At 34.7% G+C, this 15,000-nt stretch overlaps 1 protein-coding gene across 4 annotated transcripts in view; it reads left to right on the top strand.

Moving 5' to 3' along the window:
- The window catches only part of LOC121378318 (IQ domain-containing protein E-like), a 38,627-nt gene extending 23,910 nt beyond the window's left edge, over window positions 1–14,717 (top strand). For 2 of the 4 annotated variants that reach the window (XM_041506430.1, XM_041506429.1), the window contains 6 exons: window positions 1,302–1,397; window positions 6,060–6,161; window positions 9,768–9,940; window positions 10,718–10,797; window positions 11,510–11,544; window positions 12,131–14,717. In XM_041506430.1, the coding sequence (XP_041362364.1) occupies window positions 1,302–1,397; window positions 6,060–6,161; window positions 9,768–9,940; window positions 10,718–10,797; window positions 11,510–11,544; window positions 12,131–12,205 (561 nt within the window). In that variant the 3' untranslated portion in view covers window positions 12,206–14,717. The remainder of the gene's footprint in view (window positions 1–1,301; window positions 1,398–6,059; window positions 6,162–9,767; window positions 9,941–10,717; window positions 10,798–11,509; window positions 11,545–12,130) is intronic. The other 2 variants (XM_041506432.1, XM_041506431.1) reach the window with 1 other exon arrangement.
- The last annotated feature ends 283 nt before the right edge of the window (window positions 14,718–15,000 follow it).

Genomic DNA, 15,000 nt, shown 5'->3' with positions numbered 1-15,000 from the left:
TAACAGTAAATCCTTGTCTGGACCATATGTTGCATACAGATGCATACAGGACCATCAAACCTCACGTGAAGGAACAACTTGGGATGGCGGTATGTCGCATACTATTACTAGGTCACTGTGACATACTTTTCACGGTCTACTGCACATAACAGTAAATCCTTGTCCAACCATATCTTGCATACAGATGCATACAGGACCATCAAACCTCACATGTAGGAACAACTTGGGATGGAAGTGTTTTCCATCAAACTCCAGACAGGCGTATCATGTACCTCACCGGTACTCTTGTTCTTTTTAAAGTTACATTATACTTTATTATTAGTATCATATGTTGGGGGTGTTTTTGTTTATTTCTTTAATTTGTTTTATAATTATAATTAAATATATAATAATGTTTGATCTGGATAGTTTTTATTTGGGCTGGCAGAATTTGTAGCTTGCCGGACCAAATGTCCAGCAAGAATTTCAGCCCTGGCTTAGTGTATTTGCTTTTTAACCAAATTAGGTCTATATGTCAATTTTTATACAATGCCATGATTTGCTTGTAGTTTATTGATACAACTGTACTTGTAATAAAAACACTTTTGGCCTAAATTTTTGTGTGCTGCATTTTTTGAAAATGTCGGATTTAAATGTCTGAAAATTTACAGTATAAATTTCAGTATTGAGTATGTCAAGGTTTACAGTTAAATTTCAGAATAGTATATAGTACAGTACTGGTATTTTATCATGATTTCTTCTGTCAGCTTTAATGTTCAAGATACCAGATCTTTTTATTTTAATTAATTAAGTTTTAAATATTCATAAATTGTAGCATGGTATCTATATGTATTGCCATAGTCTTTTTTTCAAATCTTTATGGAACTTTTTATGGAACGTACCATAGTTTTTAAATTGTTATGGAGCTTGTAACCAATTCTTTTAAACCAGCTTTAAAAGAATATTCAGTAAAATATGTTTACTAGGTGTTTTTATATCCCAGTGTAAAGTTTAAAAAGATCCCTGTAAAATTAATTATTTTTTACAATGCCGATCTTGGACATGACATTGCAATTTTTACACCTCAGTACACATGCCAGTTTTGTCTACACCCTTCATAGATCCTTTTTAATAATAGAAAAAAATATATAGTTGCACAACTGATATAAATCATGTTTAAAAAAATATATATAATTATACTTTACTGAACTTTTTGTACAGTTATGTTGGTGTTACTTAGTCTGTTTTGCTTTCTATTTTCTTTTATCTCCGTCTACTGACATTCAGTTTTCTTACTCTATATTTAAAAAAAAAACTTACAGAGAAAGTTGAATGAAAGTGTTGAAGCGCTGCGACAACGGAACGCTGCAAAAGTTATACAAAAGAGTTGGCGGAAACACGGCGAAGAAATGGAACGTGTATGACTATTGACAACTTTATTGTTTTGTTTATTCACCTGGCTACAACAAATATCCACTGTTTTGCTTGGTCTTGCAAGTCAAAATGTCAAACAGCTAGATAACAGGAACAGAGATTAAAATTGTTACATATTTCATTACATCCAAATCTGCACATTCTAACACTGTGATAGTTGCGTAGAAATAAGGACGGTTCGTAACGGTCTTTAAATTTCTTGAAAGTCTTTGAATTTGAAAAAAATTATTTTTAGGTCTTTGAAAGTCTTTGAATTGTAATAAAAGTCTTTAAAAGTCTTTAAATTCTCACAAATCATAGCCAAAGCAATGATGATATTTTTACAGCTGCATGCATTTGATATTTTCCAGTTAAAATTAAAGGTTTAATTGTCATGATGCATGTAAAAAAAAGCTCAATTTTTTGTCATGGACAGCAACATAAACGAACTGATTTTGTATTTGTATTGCATGCTATTGTCTTTGACTGCTGTGTAAAGGTCTTTGAAAGTCTTTAAATTTGTTTGGTCTTTAAGGCTATGAACATAAGCATGCCCATATTTAAGTACAAACATGTTGACTTTAAAACATTTTGCCATAAAAGCAGGGAAATGTTATTCTTTAGTTAAGATTATAAGAACTTGAAATGCATTTCTTAATATTTCCACCTCTCAGCTGTTAACAAGATGACCGTGTAAAAGAGCCCTTGTTGTGCCCTAATTAATGAGATCTAAAGCCATGCTAAACCTTTTAGAGGGTAGAATGCCTCCCCCCTCCCCATCACAATTTGAACCACACTTGGGGCCAGATATTCCGTGTTGCATTCGACCCATGGAAATGTTTTCTTCTAATTAACTTAAGGGGAATAACTCAAGATAAATTGCTTGAATGGCAAATATGATGCAATAACAGCTTGACCATGGGAAATATTTGACACAGGTTGATACGAATATTAGATAATAAATTAAAATACTATAGATATTTTTGCTAGGTTGTGTAGAATGTGCCCATAATTAATGTAGCGCCATAAAAACTAATTTTCTATCTAAGTAGTGGTTAAGGGACTTGCAAGACCATTGTGTGTGACCATTTTGCGAATGCTTATATTTCGTTTCACATAAAGAGATGCTTACAGAAGTGGCGTGTTCAGGAGGCCATTGCAAGCGCTTGCGAATAATTTGACTGGTACCATCGTCTTTCTATCACATCACATTCATCTCAGGTTAGGCAGAAAAACCAGTCTAGCGAACAACTGTGATCATTTGTCCTCCTGAACATGCCTCAGATCAACGTTTGACAGCTTGCATTTTTTAGCAATGCTTTTGATAGACATTTCCTGGATATGAAATTGTGTTTAGGGTGAATTTGTTGATTTTTATTCCTGTGTTATAGTTGTTAAAGGTTAAAGCATGAAAAACATTGTTGAATCCTTGCAGTTATTTTTGTGTTTTAAAACATGGTTTTCTCTACATTTTTGTTATCTTTTTCTATTGGTAAAAATGAATGTTATAGTAGCCAGACTAGTCAGCTGCTCAAACCAAGTAACATTTTAATTTTAAACAAAATAAAATAATTTTAATTTTAATTGTGTAAATAAGCAGCATTTAAATAATTTCTAAATTTCTAAAAAAAATTGTGTGTAGTATTTTATGTATTAAAAATAATATATGTTTGTATAAATTCATTGAGTGAAATTTTAAATAAAATATGCAAATTATTTTCTATCCCTTTTTCTTCTGTTTTATAAAATAGTGTTTTTATACAGTACCTGTAGTTCATTGACATACATGTAACTGTACTAAACCTTTTGTGTGCTGCTATGTTTGAAAATCTTCAAATACACCACCCCACCCTCCCCCAGTAAGCAGTTATGTTGCACGCCTGAGTCTGCATATGCAATAGTAAGCATACATGTAAATAAAAATAAAATCGTGTGTTAAGTGTATTGCTTCACAAGTTGTATGCTAATGGTAGATATGGCAGTGCATTAAATTGCCTTTCTTACTTATTTTATTTTAATTTATTTTATGTTTCTTTTTGTTTTTATGTATTAATTGTTTAACTGGATATTTAATTGGCCATGTGCACATCTAATCACAAGAAAAGGGCTGGCTGTCCAGTGTTAAATTTATCCACTGTATGGTAGTACGGTCTTCATTACTGAATACATTTTTATACATACAGTAGAATCCTGTTGGGTCGAACTCGGAAGGGTCGAATACATCACAACGCTCGAACCAAAAACGAAGTCCACAGTTATACTTACATGATGTTGACCGAATAGTTAGGTTGAACTACACGATGTGTCGAACACTTTCTCGAGCACCGAGCATTCTGTTTTGGTCCATGATAGATATATGAATACAAATATTGAGATAGAAATATTCTGTTGTGGACCATAATAAATGGTGTGGCTTTGAGAAAGTCCGTCATATATAGCCTATAATAGGTGTATAAATTTGATTACCCTGTAATACAAGTGCTACCTGAATGTTTCTATCTACTTCAGTATAACGCCACTCTTCGGGCTGCCAAGTTAAACGTGTGTGTTGCATGGCTTTATTCCTTACCAATGTGCATGGTGCAAGTATTTTGTTTACTGTTGTCAGATGTTGTCCGTGCATGATGAAATAATTATGGTATTTAGATAACTAAGTTTATTTATATTATAGACATAGTTGGGATTGAAAACAAATCATCTAAAATCTTATTTTAAGATTTTACTCCATTTTGGGGTTTGAGTATGGTAGGTACATGTAGGTGTGTATAATCGATAAAGTTTCTACTAATTAATGTTCATTAAAACATTACTAACAAATTAATCAAGTTAAAATTGCTTTCATTGTGTTTGAGCTCCAGAGATTTTGGTGTCTTCAGTATTAACTAATCATAACTTGAAAACTTCCAAAAACAAAAAAGCAACCTAAATTATTATAGTTATACCTTATAGTGACTATTATTTGCTGTTTTTATGTGACATAAGAACAATGTTATAATGGAGCTGCTGGATTATTTAGAAATGATATTCATGGTAATTACTGATATATTGTGGAAACCTTTTTATAACTGACATGGATATTTGTCTACAAGTTAACATACATGTATATTATGTCTAAAAGGGTACAAAATTATAAAATTATAAACTTTTAGAGTCAAGACTCGAGACTGTAATAGAGTCTGAGATGGTAATGTCATGACAATGCCACACAAATTGTATGCATGTGATGTCATTGGAGATTGAATCTGATACATTAAAAGTTTTATAAGCACAGGGCCGGGTTAGGTTTACAGTTAGATTTCAGAACTGCATGTTAGTACAGATGGTATCTTAGCATATCTTACCACTGTGAATAATATATTGAATTCTTTAGTCAGCTTTACAGTTTAAGATAGTTTTTGACTATTTATATGCATACATGTATGCACACATGTACTCACAAACAACAACTCTGGGGATGCTATGGTTATATAATGTCATACAAGGTATATATTTTATATGCGTTACTATATACTACATGTATAACCATAACACCACCATGTTTATTGTTTGGGGGGTACCTGTGTCTTATGCATATATGCATGTTCATTATAGTTTAATTAAATATTATAAGACTCCATCATATGCGGTCATGTGGGGTAGAAAAAGTACACCCGAGGTGGTGAAAATTTCGACCTGGGACGAGGCTTGACCTCACGTCACCATCTCACATTAATATGATGTCATATGTTAAACGCAAGCATGTGATATCCCATGTAAGATAAACATTTCTTACATAGCTTTCTTTCATGGGGTAGCTCTGTCCTATAAACCTGAGAATGAGAGAATAAATCTTCATAATTAAATTGTATCTGTATATATTAAGCAGGGCTTGAAATAGCGGCCTACAAAAGGCAGTCCATTTTTTTTTAGACCAATCTGGTGACATAGAAATTCACCTGCTAAAACCGTTCACCCCATGTGTTCCAGCAGACCAGTTTTTGTTCTTAGCTGGCTACATTTTATATATCTTTTGGGCTGCTATTTTAACAAAAAAATTTGAATCGGACCATGTTTTATTTCCTATTCTGAGCCTTGTTATGTAATGCCTTAGTCTTTTTTCAAACCTTTATAGATCAAATAGCTGTCCCAGGCCCTATTACTGTCCATGACAGAGCTGGGACCTGTGAGAGACGTGTCCAAAACAATAAGGGTAAAGGGGCACGTAAAATAGAATTCAGATTCAGATATCGATCACTACATGGAATGTGCCATAGCTTTTAAATTGTTATAGATTGTATTTACTGGTATTTATGGAATGCTAATGTGATAGTTATAAAATTAAATGTGTATCAGGGTTTCTGCCAGAGGGTAAAATTAGTATGGTGTCATACCCAAAACATTTTTAAGATTTTTTTTTTTTTAAAGTTAACCTTTTGACAAAATGAATTACTCTTATCATATTGTATGATTTTCTTAACCCTAACCCTAAACTTAACCCATTTTCTTTCTGTGGGAGCTCCTCTTCCCCATACTCCCTGTTGACTGTGGTTGCAATCAATTCCATAGCGCCATACCCAAAAATTTCTCTTTCTAGCAGAAACACTGTGTATAGATTGTATCTGGAGCACTTGTCTGTACTCTTTTTGTGTTCACGTTTCTCTAAACTGTGTTGTGTTGTGGACCTGTAGGCGAGGAAACTGGAGCACTTGAAACAAAGCCATGCGGCCAGGAGAATCCAGGGTCAGTGGCATAAACACCGCCAGTATAAGACCGAGGTGGAGAGAGAGGAAGTATGTAAAAACATTGCCAATTTGTAGGCCTATAATGTACTAACACCGTGGTGATGGATAACTTACTTACAGTCAGTTAATATATCATTTTTATACTAACACTTAATTAATATAAATTTGTCATTATTATCTCGCCTTTATGAAGTAAAAAGTCAAGAGATAGGTACAGTGAAACCGCTCAAAACAGGACACTCTAAACCAAAATTCCCGTAAACGTTTTCAGGGTCCCTTTTTAAAAATCTGTACTGTAACCGAACTTGACCTATCTAAACTGGATCCCTCTTAATACAGGACATTTTACTTGGTACTGAAGGTGTCCAGTTTAGAGTGGTTTCACTGTATTACCATTTCAACAGCTGTGTTTTAAAGTTTAACATTAAAGTTTCACATTTAGATCAGTTTCTCATAAACTATAAGTCCTTGGTCAATGAAATTTGGTTTATATACTACTCGAAAGAATTTAAGGGTAAAAAATTTATAACCAAATAAGTTTCAGAGTGTATTAGATTGATGATGTAAACTACACCAATTTTTTTATTTATTGTTCCATATTTACAAAAACCCACAAATAAACGTCACTGTATACAAGAAAGTCACATGACATGCTGTCAAAGTTGAAGGTTGTCAAACATGGATTTTACACATTAGAACATTCGTTTAATAGTGTGTGAATCCACCCCTGGTGTGAATACACTTGACACATCGTTGCCTCATGCTGTTGATCAGACATCTGAAGAACTCTTGGGGAATGGCCTGCCACTCTGCCATAAGAAGTTGACCCAGATCATGACGGTTGGCCGGAGGGGCATGGTTATCCCGAACTCTCCTGCCTAATTCGTCCCAGGCGTTCTCTATTGGGGCCAAGTCAGGCGAATATGCTGGCCAATCCATCCTGGTGATACCTTGTTGTCTGAGAAAGTCCGTTACCACCCTGGCGCGGTGGGGTCTGGCATTGTCATCCTGCAGAACTGCCCCGCCGCCAATCTGCTGAAGGCCTGGGAGAACCAATGGCCGGATAATCTCATTCAGATAGCGGATTCCATTCAGATTGCCATCCACCACATAGAGGGGGGTCCTGTGGTGGATAGAGATGCCGCCCCACACCATGACGCTGCCACCACCGAACCGGTAACGTTGTCTAACGTTAACGTCAGCGAAGCGCTCCCCAGGACGTCTGCAGACACGAACCCGATCGTCGTTGAACTGGAGACTAAACCTGGACTCGTCAGTGAACATCACTCGACCCCACTGAACACGTTGCCACCGCAGATGAAGCGTACACCAGTGACGTCTGGCCGTTCTGTGACGTGGTAGGAGTGGTGGTCGAACAGCCTGGCGACGGACGCGTAGATTATTGGCTCTCAGACGATTGCGTATGGTTTGATCAGACACTCGAGTTCCAGTCGCAGTCCGCAGATTGTCACGTAATCGGCGTGCAGTGGTTGTGCGTTGACGTAGAGCCATATTGGTGATGTAGCGGTCCTCTCTATTTGTAGTGCTTCGGGGTCTTCCCGAACGTGGACGATTTCGAACAGAATTCGTTGCTTGGTACCGTTGCCACAGTCGGCCAACGACACTCTGACTGACACCAAGTCTCAGAGCAACATTTCTTTGCGTATTGCCATCCTGAAGCCAAGCAATAGCCCTTCCTCGATCTTCGATAGTCAGTTGAAGTCGTACCATTGTCAAATTTGGAGTGCACCGTACACGAACGCAAGCTCCAATTATACGGAAATTCAGCATTGGGAACATGGAATACACGTGCAAAGTGTGCAAATGAAGCGCTTTGTGAAAAAGCAAGTTATGGGCACTTAGCAGACCTTTCGCCCTAATTTACGTGCAAATGTAAGCATGTTTTCGCCATTAGAACTAGTCAACAGTGTCAATGACAGTGGATTTTAATTCATTTATGGGTTGCTTAGACCCACTTTCATCAAAATGGAACAATACCATGCGTGACATTATGGTCTAGCTAATATAATTGACATTCAGAAAATAATGTCGAAAATATCGTCTGACCCTTAAATTCTTTTGAGTAGTATAGTTGCACCTATATGGATGTTCATCACAGTACACTGCAAAACTTTATGGTAGACAAGGTATTTAATTCCCAGAATTCTTGTTAATATATATCCTGACATGTGACAGGTGTGATTAGTACATGTCCAGGTACTTGTGTGATATAGATTTTTATTTCTAAAAATTTAACTTGATGGCAGATGCTTGCGCCTTTGAATTTTGGAAATTTAATATTGTGTTAATATAAAATTGGGAAGTTTCAGTTGAATTACAAAAACATATAATTATGTAGTCTATATAGATATGCCACAATTCAGAGTTTAGTATTTTAAGTAATTAAGTTCATAAGAGTATTATTGAGAAGGAGATAGTATTATGTTTATGCAGTATAAAATGTCTCAAAGACTGCAACATTCTTAAAATCTGCCAAATATGTGTCATCCTAAATAAGTAGGTACATGTATATATAATCAGTAGACCATTTCATACTGTTTGTGTCAGCTTGTGACATACAATAAAAGCATTTTCACACATTATCCGTTACCATACATGCATATTAAGAATAATTAGTGTATTTGACAAAACCACATGAAATTATACAGGGCATGTATCTTTCTTAATCCTATTTGTTGTCTTAATTTTCTTGCATGTCTGTTTCTTTCTGAGAACGTTTGTGTAAACATTATATGCTTGTCTTATCATTATGTGAAATACACTGTGTAGATGTGATTTTCTGCATGTCTGCACTTGGAAGTTTGTTTTCCACTTCTCAAAGCTTGGGGGTTTTTTTTAGTGTTGAGAGACCGATTGGGAATGGGGTGGGTGGGGGCTTCATACAATTTATTTTAGTACATGTATCATGTTTAATCATAATTATCAGGTAGACAGGTTACATGTAGGCTTGTGGACTGTTAATATTAACAGTTTCAACAAGGTGGATTTAACAGATGTTGTTTCTGAACCTCTACATTTGTAAATAAAGAAGTACATGTATACATGTATATGACAAGGAGAAATGTAATAAATTATTTGATGGTTGGTTTGTAATACCAACTCTATCTTTTGATGAAAATATTTGGCACTGAAATTTTACATGAACCTCCAGTAAAACAAGAAGAGCATATTAACCATAATATTTAGTCGTTTTTGTTTGGAGTTTTTTTTCACTCCAACTTTATATTGTAAATCATGAAATATTTATTAATTTGCCAAGTGTCAAAAATGCCAAATGAAAGATGTAAAAACTAACCGTTAACAACCCACAGAAAAGGTGCTTTTCATACCAATATTTAATATTTAAATTATTTACTTTGACAATTATGTAGATTCATTTAACTTTGCTAAATTTTGAAAACCTTTTATGGTACTTTTTGTTTTGTGATAATATTTCCAGAAGAAAAACAATAGTTGTGTGTTCTGAGTGGATCATTAACCTCTTGGCATTAAGGTAAAATGTTACAGAGGTCAACTGATTTGTGATACTATGTCATATGCTTTCATTATTCTCAGTTTTACCATGTCCAGTGTTTTAACGATGCTAGCCTCATGGGTGAGTTTATATAAGTATTGTTTTCTCCTCTTTACCAGGCTGCTCTGGACATCCAGGCTGCGTTGAGAGGTCACCACACACGCAGGTCGCGGCTCCGTCAGTTTGACGGATACAGCACCGATGGTAGCGAAGACTACAGTGATGCAGTCGATCTCATCAAGTCGTCCATGCGAGGACATCAAGCCAGGAAACAGAACCTCAGAAGAATAAGGTGTGTGTGCTTCTTATTACATACCCCTCACTTATGGTATAATTATTTCCAAATAACATGTCCACCATGTTAAAATGAGAGCATTTGACAATTTCACTTTTTTAAATGCATTTTTGGGGGAGGGGATACAAATCTATGCAAATAAATAATGTATATATATATACATGTGTATAATTAATTTTTTTTTTTTTTTTTTAGTTAACATGAACATTTTGTTTTTGGAAAATTGTTGGATTTTGTTTTTCTTTATTTTTGCATTTTAGTACTGCCTAGAAAGTGTTCCAGTCCTTGTTCTTTGAATATTCCAAATTCAAGCCTCTGAAATTTGCAAGAACGATTGTTTTGTTCATCTTCCAAAACTCATGCATGTCTGGTTTTGCATAACTCATTTTTCGTTTGTACGTTATACATTATAAATGTGTTATGCAAATTTTCAATTCTCAGAAGCCTGGAATTGGTTCATTGTTATTCAACTGCAAAAGGAATAGATGTAGATATATTTGTTGAACAAATGAATAATAATAATTTTAAAAAATACCATTCTTAACACTCTAGTATTTCTCAATGGGGTTTTCATATAAAAAAAATTTTTTTTATTGTATATGAAAAACCCATTGAGAAATACTAGAATGTTAAGCATTTTAAGCATGGTTTAAGAAAAAAAAAAAAAAATCTAATTTCTACTATATGGCTAGCTACTGATGAATCAGGTTACAGTAACCTAGGTTCTTATACTATCAATATTTGAATTGTTTCTTGTTGTTTTGTCGTCAACAGGAGGGACTTGACAGATACTGATGACGAGAGTTTATATAACAGAAGATCATCAGGAGAACGCCATTCAAGACCATCATCTGGTCAGTATCAGTATATGTATATGGTACCTGTATATCAGACCAGCTGGGGGCATAATCAGTAAACTTCACAATGTTAAGAAAAATAGTCCACTGGATACTAGACCACTGAATAGTCGCTAACAACTAGTCATTTCATTTCAACTTATTTTCATGCTTATATCCAATTAAGGTTCAAGCACGGTGTCCTGGACACACACATCAGCTATCTGGGCCATCTGTCCAGGACAGTGAGTTAGTTGTTAGTGGTTAGTGAGAGAGAGAAGAGGGTGTAGTGGTCTTACACCTACCCATTGAGTCGTTAAAACTTACTCTGGATGGGAGCCGACACCGGGCTGTGAACCCAGTACCTACCTGCCTCATGTCCAATGGCTTAACCACGACACCACCGAGGCTGGTTACAACTGTTTGACAAATTAGACAATTCTTCCTATGAAGTCATTCTTGACCATCTTGCAATCATGTAAATAAAGCTAATCACAGCCCACAAAATTCAGATCATCTTGTGACAACAATTTAGTACAGATTAATAACAAAGTAAATACCTGATAATCATAAAAATGCTTTTTTAGATACGGTTTTAACTGATTGCTGTCATAAATTTCAAGGTCTGATTAATATGAAAAGTACACGGTCTAATTATCATTTTCTCCACCATATGATTTGTATACTATTATAATAATGATTATGAAAATGGATTCTGTTTATTTTTCAGCACGGTCAGGCAGTGTGGGAAGTGCTCACTTAAGGGTATGCTAGTAAACTCTTTAAATAACGTTATGCTTTAGACTCAGTCCATTCGGTTATTTCATTATGCAGTATACAGTAGTAATGTTCCAGTGATTGATTATAATTGAAAATTGATTGGTTTGGCTCTACTATTGTGATGATCGATTATAAAAGTCCATAATCGATTGTGTGGAAAAACGTTAACTAGCTGTAATCGTTCCTTCAGTTTAAATGCTGGAATTGATGTAAATACATGTACATTGTGTATATATATATATATATATAGTAGTTAATTCATTCTGTTATAATTTACTTTAGTTGTGACCCATTTAGTAGGATTTTTTTACCTCTGTTTTGGTATTTGATTTGTATTCTATTTTTGTATATGTGGTTTTTGTGTTTTGTTTTGTTTTGTTGGTTTTGCAGTTGCTACTATAATAAAAATCATTATATTTATAATATAATGTTCCTCGATGTGCCAGTAACTGGACTAACCCTTGTGTTTTGATATTATACACTGATTTGTACTGCTCCAACTCTAAACTATTTAATATTGTTCTGTAGTGTATATGTTCTGCAGGTTTAAGTTGGATGCGTTTCTTTTCAGAATTATGCTGATCACGCTCGACATTATCGGTCGACATATGACGAAGACGATGGTGATGACGATATTATGATGTAGGACTGAATCCTTCCACATCCATCTGAAAATAGGATTTTTTTTTATAACTGAAGAGCATAAAGTTGTATTAAATAAGTAAAATAAGTATGTGAGAAAATTGGCGATTAAGCCTTTTGCTGATAGGTTAGAATTTCTAAGGTTGTTTACAGTCCATGCTTATTATATCAGGGTATTATTTCTCAAATTTGAACTGACGCCCATGACTTTGACTTAGGGAATTTTAGCATCATTTTACGAAAAAATGGGATTCCTCAGTTTAATTTCAAAAACATCTCATTAAGCTAAGTTAGAATTTAAAACAGTACTACTATACCTTGTCATGTATTTGTATTTATTCAAATTAATAATATATCTATTTTGCATTATGAAACGATATAGGGGAGGGTGTATGTTTATCAAGTGTTATGTATCATTTTCAAAATACATCTTTATACAGTGAAACCTCTCAAAACTGGGCCCTTTGTAAACCGGAATTCCCTCAAAACCGGTAGTTTTTCATGGTCCCTTTTAAAATATCTATGCAGGAAAGAACCTCTCTAAAGCAGATACCTCTATAAAACCAGACATTTTACTTGGTTCCGAGGGTGTCCGGTTTAGAGGAGTTTCACTGTATGATAATAATAAATAGGAATTATTTACCTGTACATTCAGATCGGGAGGGTTTTTTTTTACTCCAAAATTGGGAATAAAAATGACATAGCCTTTAGGGAATGGTGCTGATAATCGGAGTCTAGAAACAGCTGATGAAACTCTGAACATTTTAAAGTCTAAGACTCCGATCTCTAATGATGTCGCACACATTAAAGTCTGGAGTCCAGACTCTTTATAAAAAAAAAATGTTTTATAAGCTCCGGGCCACGATATATCCGGTTGGTAGAATTGTATCATGGAATCATTTAAATGCATATCATAACGAGATCATCACAGCATTGTTTCATTTTGTGATGTTTCAGTTTTATTGATCTGTTGATGTTTTGGGGTTATTTTTAGAATTGTTACTATCTCGGTCATGTAAATGCATTAAAAGAGTTTTATAGTTTGTTTAGTGTAGGAATGTAATTTTGAAATGTTTGTATATAGACCAACAGCTGACATTTTGTCACACGTGCCTTCTTAAGATTAATGGACCAGGTGTACATTTTGTTGATAAGGGCTTTTACCACATGATTACAGATACTGTATTGGATGGTGTTTTGAGACAATTAACACAGTTGTGATGTTTATTTCACAAGACATAAATTTAAGCCTAAAATTATATTTTCTTAGTGTTGGTGAACATGTGGTATGAACATCTTGAAAATAGTTTGTATTACACACATTTGAATCCAAGTATACATGTATGTTACATACTAGTATTTTTTTTTTTTTTTTTTTATTCAAACAGCTAGGTTATAGTTAAAAAAACCCAAATATTATTGTGGAAACTTGGCAGAAACATGAAAATGGTATAACCTTTACTGTTGTGCATATATATGTACATACATATTTATTTGTATTTATTTTTCACACATGATATGACTTAAGACCAGTGTAAAAACTGGTTTTCAGTTGATCACAATTTTTTTTTTTTAATGTAGATGAAATGAAGTTAAAGGTTAACAAAATGTAATGCAAAAAATATGCATAGTTTTCTTACCAATTTTGTGACACAGTGGAACATTTTCGTCTTTGGTTGTTGGAAGTGTCAGATGGGATGGGCGTTTTGAGTGTGGTAGAGTACAATGCAAAATAGGCGAGAGGTCAGGATACATCTTTTGGAAATGATGAAACATTTAAAGTATAATGATGTAGCCAACATGAGGCAGACGAGGCGCGTGCCTCATCTGGAATTTCCCCAGATTTATAAAAAAATTCCCATGACACAGATATTTAGTTTACAGGTCTGGGTTTGCCTTGGCGTTTTTTCCTTTCTGTCTATGCCCCAGAAGTAAATTAAGATCTCTAACAGATGGGCCTCCTGTTTTCAATCCCTCAAATAGCTGTGTCCATTCATGGCTGACAGAAAGGGGTTTTGGGGGTTTTTTTGGAAGGGGGTTTGGGAGTATTTTGTTTGTTTTTTCTTGGTGAGGTGGGTGAGATTGTTAGCACAAATTTATATATATATATATTTTTTTTTTTCAAACAATATACTGGTATGAATCTTTAATTTAAGTTTTTGGTTTCACCCTACTAAACACCCCCACCCCCTTTCCCAACCCACCCTGGAAAAATCTGGATCCACTGACGATAATTATTAGTATTGGTTGGAAACATACATGTATACAGTCTACAGTGTACAGTGTACAGTATGGGCCAAATTTACAAAGCCTGTTTTTGGACTTAGACGTGTGTAACAACATTCTTTTACAGTGCCTAAACACGTGTTTAAAAAAAACTAAAACAAGCTCCATAAATTTGACCCTAGATATGTTTTTACATACGTGATTTGGTTTCCTGCTTATAAGATGTTTGAAGACATGCTGGAGTTAGGACCAGATTTGAACTCTATCCACACTGCGGTTTGAAAACAAAACTTTGACAGTTTTAGGACCCACTCACTGCATGCAGTTTGAAAACAAAATTTTGACAGTTAGGACCAGATTTGAACTCGATCCACACTGCATGCAGTTTGAAAACAAGACTTTGACAGTTAGGACCAGATTTGAACTCGATCCACACTGCATGCAGTTTGAAAACAAGACTTTGACAGTTAGGACCAGATTTGAACTCGATCCACACTGCATGCAGTTTGAAAACAAGACTTTGACAGTTAGGACCAGATTTGAACTCGATCCACACTGCATGCAGTTCGAAAA

Source organism: Gigantopelta aegis, chromosome 8 (assembly GCF_016097555.1).
Source record: "Gigantopelta aegis isolate Gae_Host chromosome 8, Gae_host_genome, whole genome shotgun sequence".
NCBI classification, from domain to species: domain Eukaryota; kingdom Metazoa; phylum Mollusca; class Gastropoda; order Neomphalida; family Peltospiridae; genus Gigantopelta; species Gigantopelta aegis.
The sequence above is the reverse complement of the archived record's forward strand: the minus strand, read 5'-3'. Positions and strand labels throughout refer to the sequence as shown.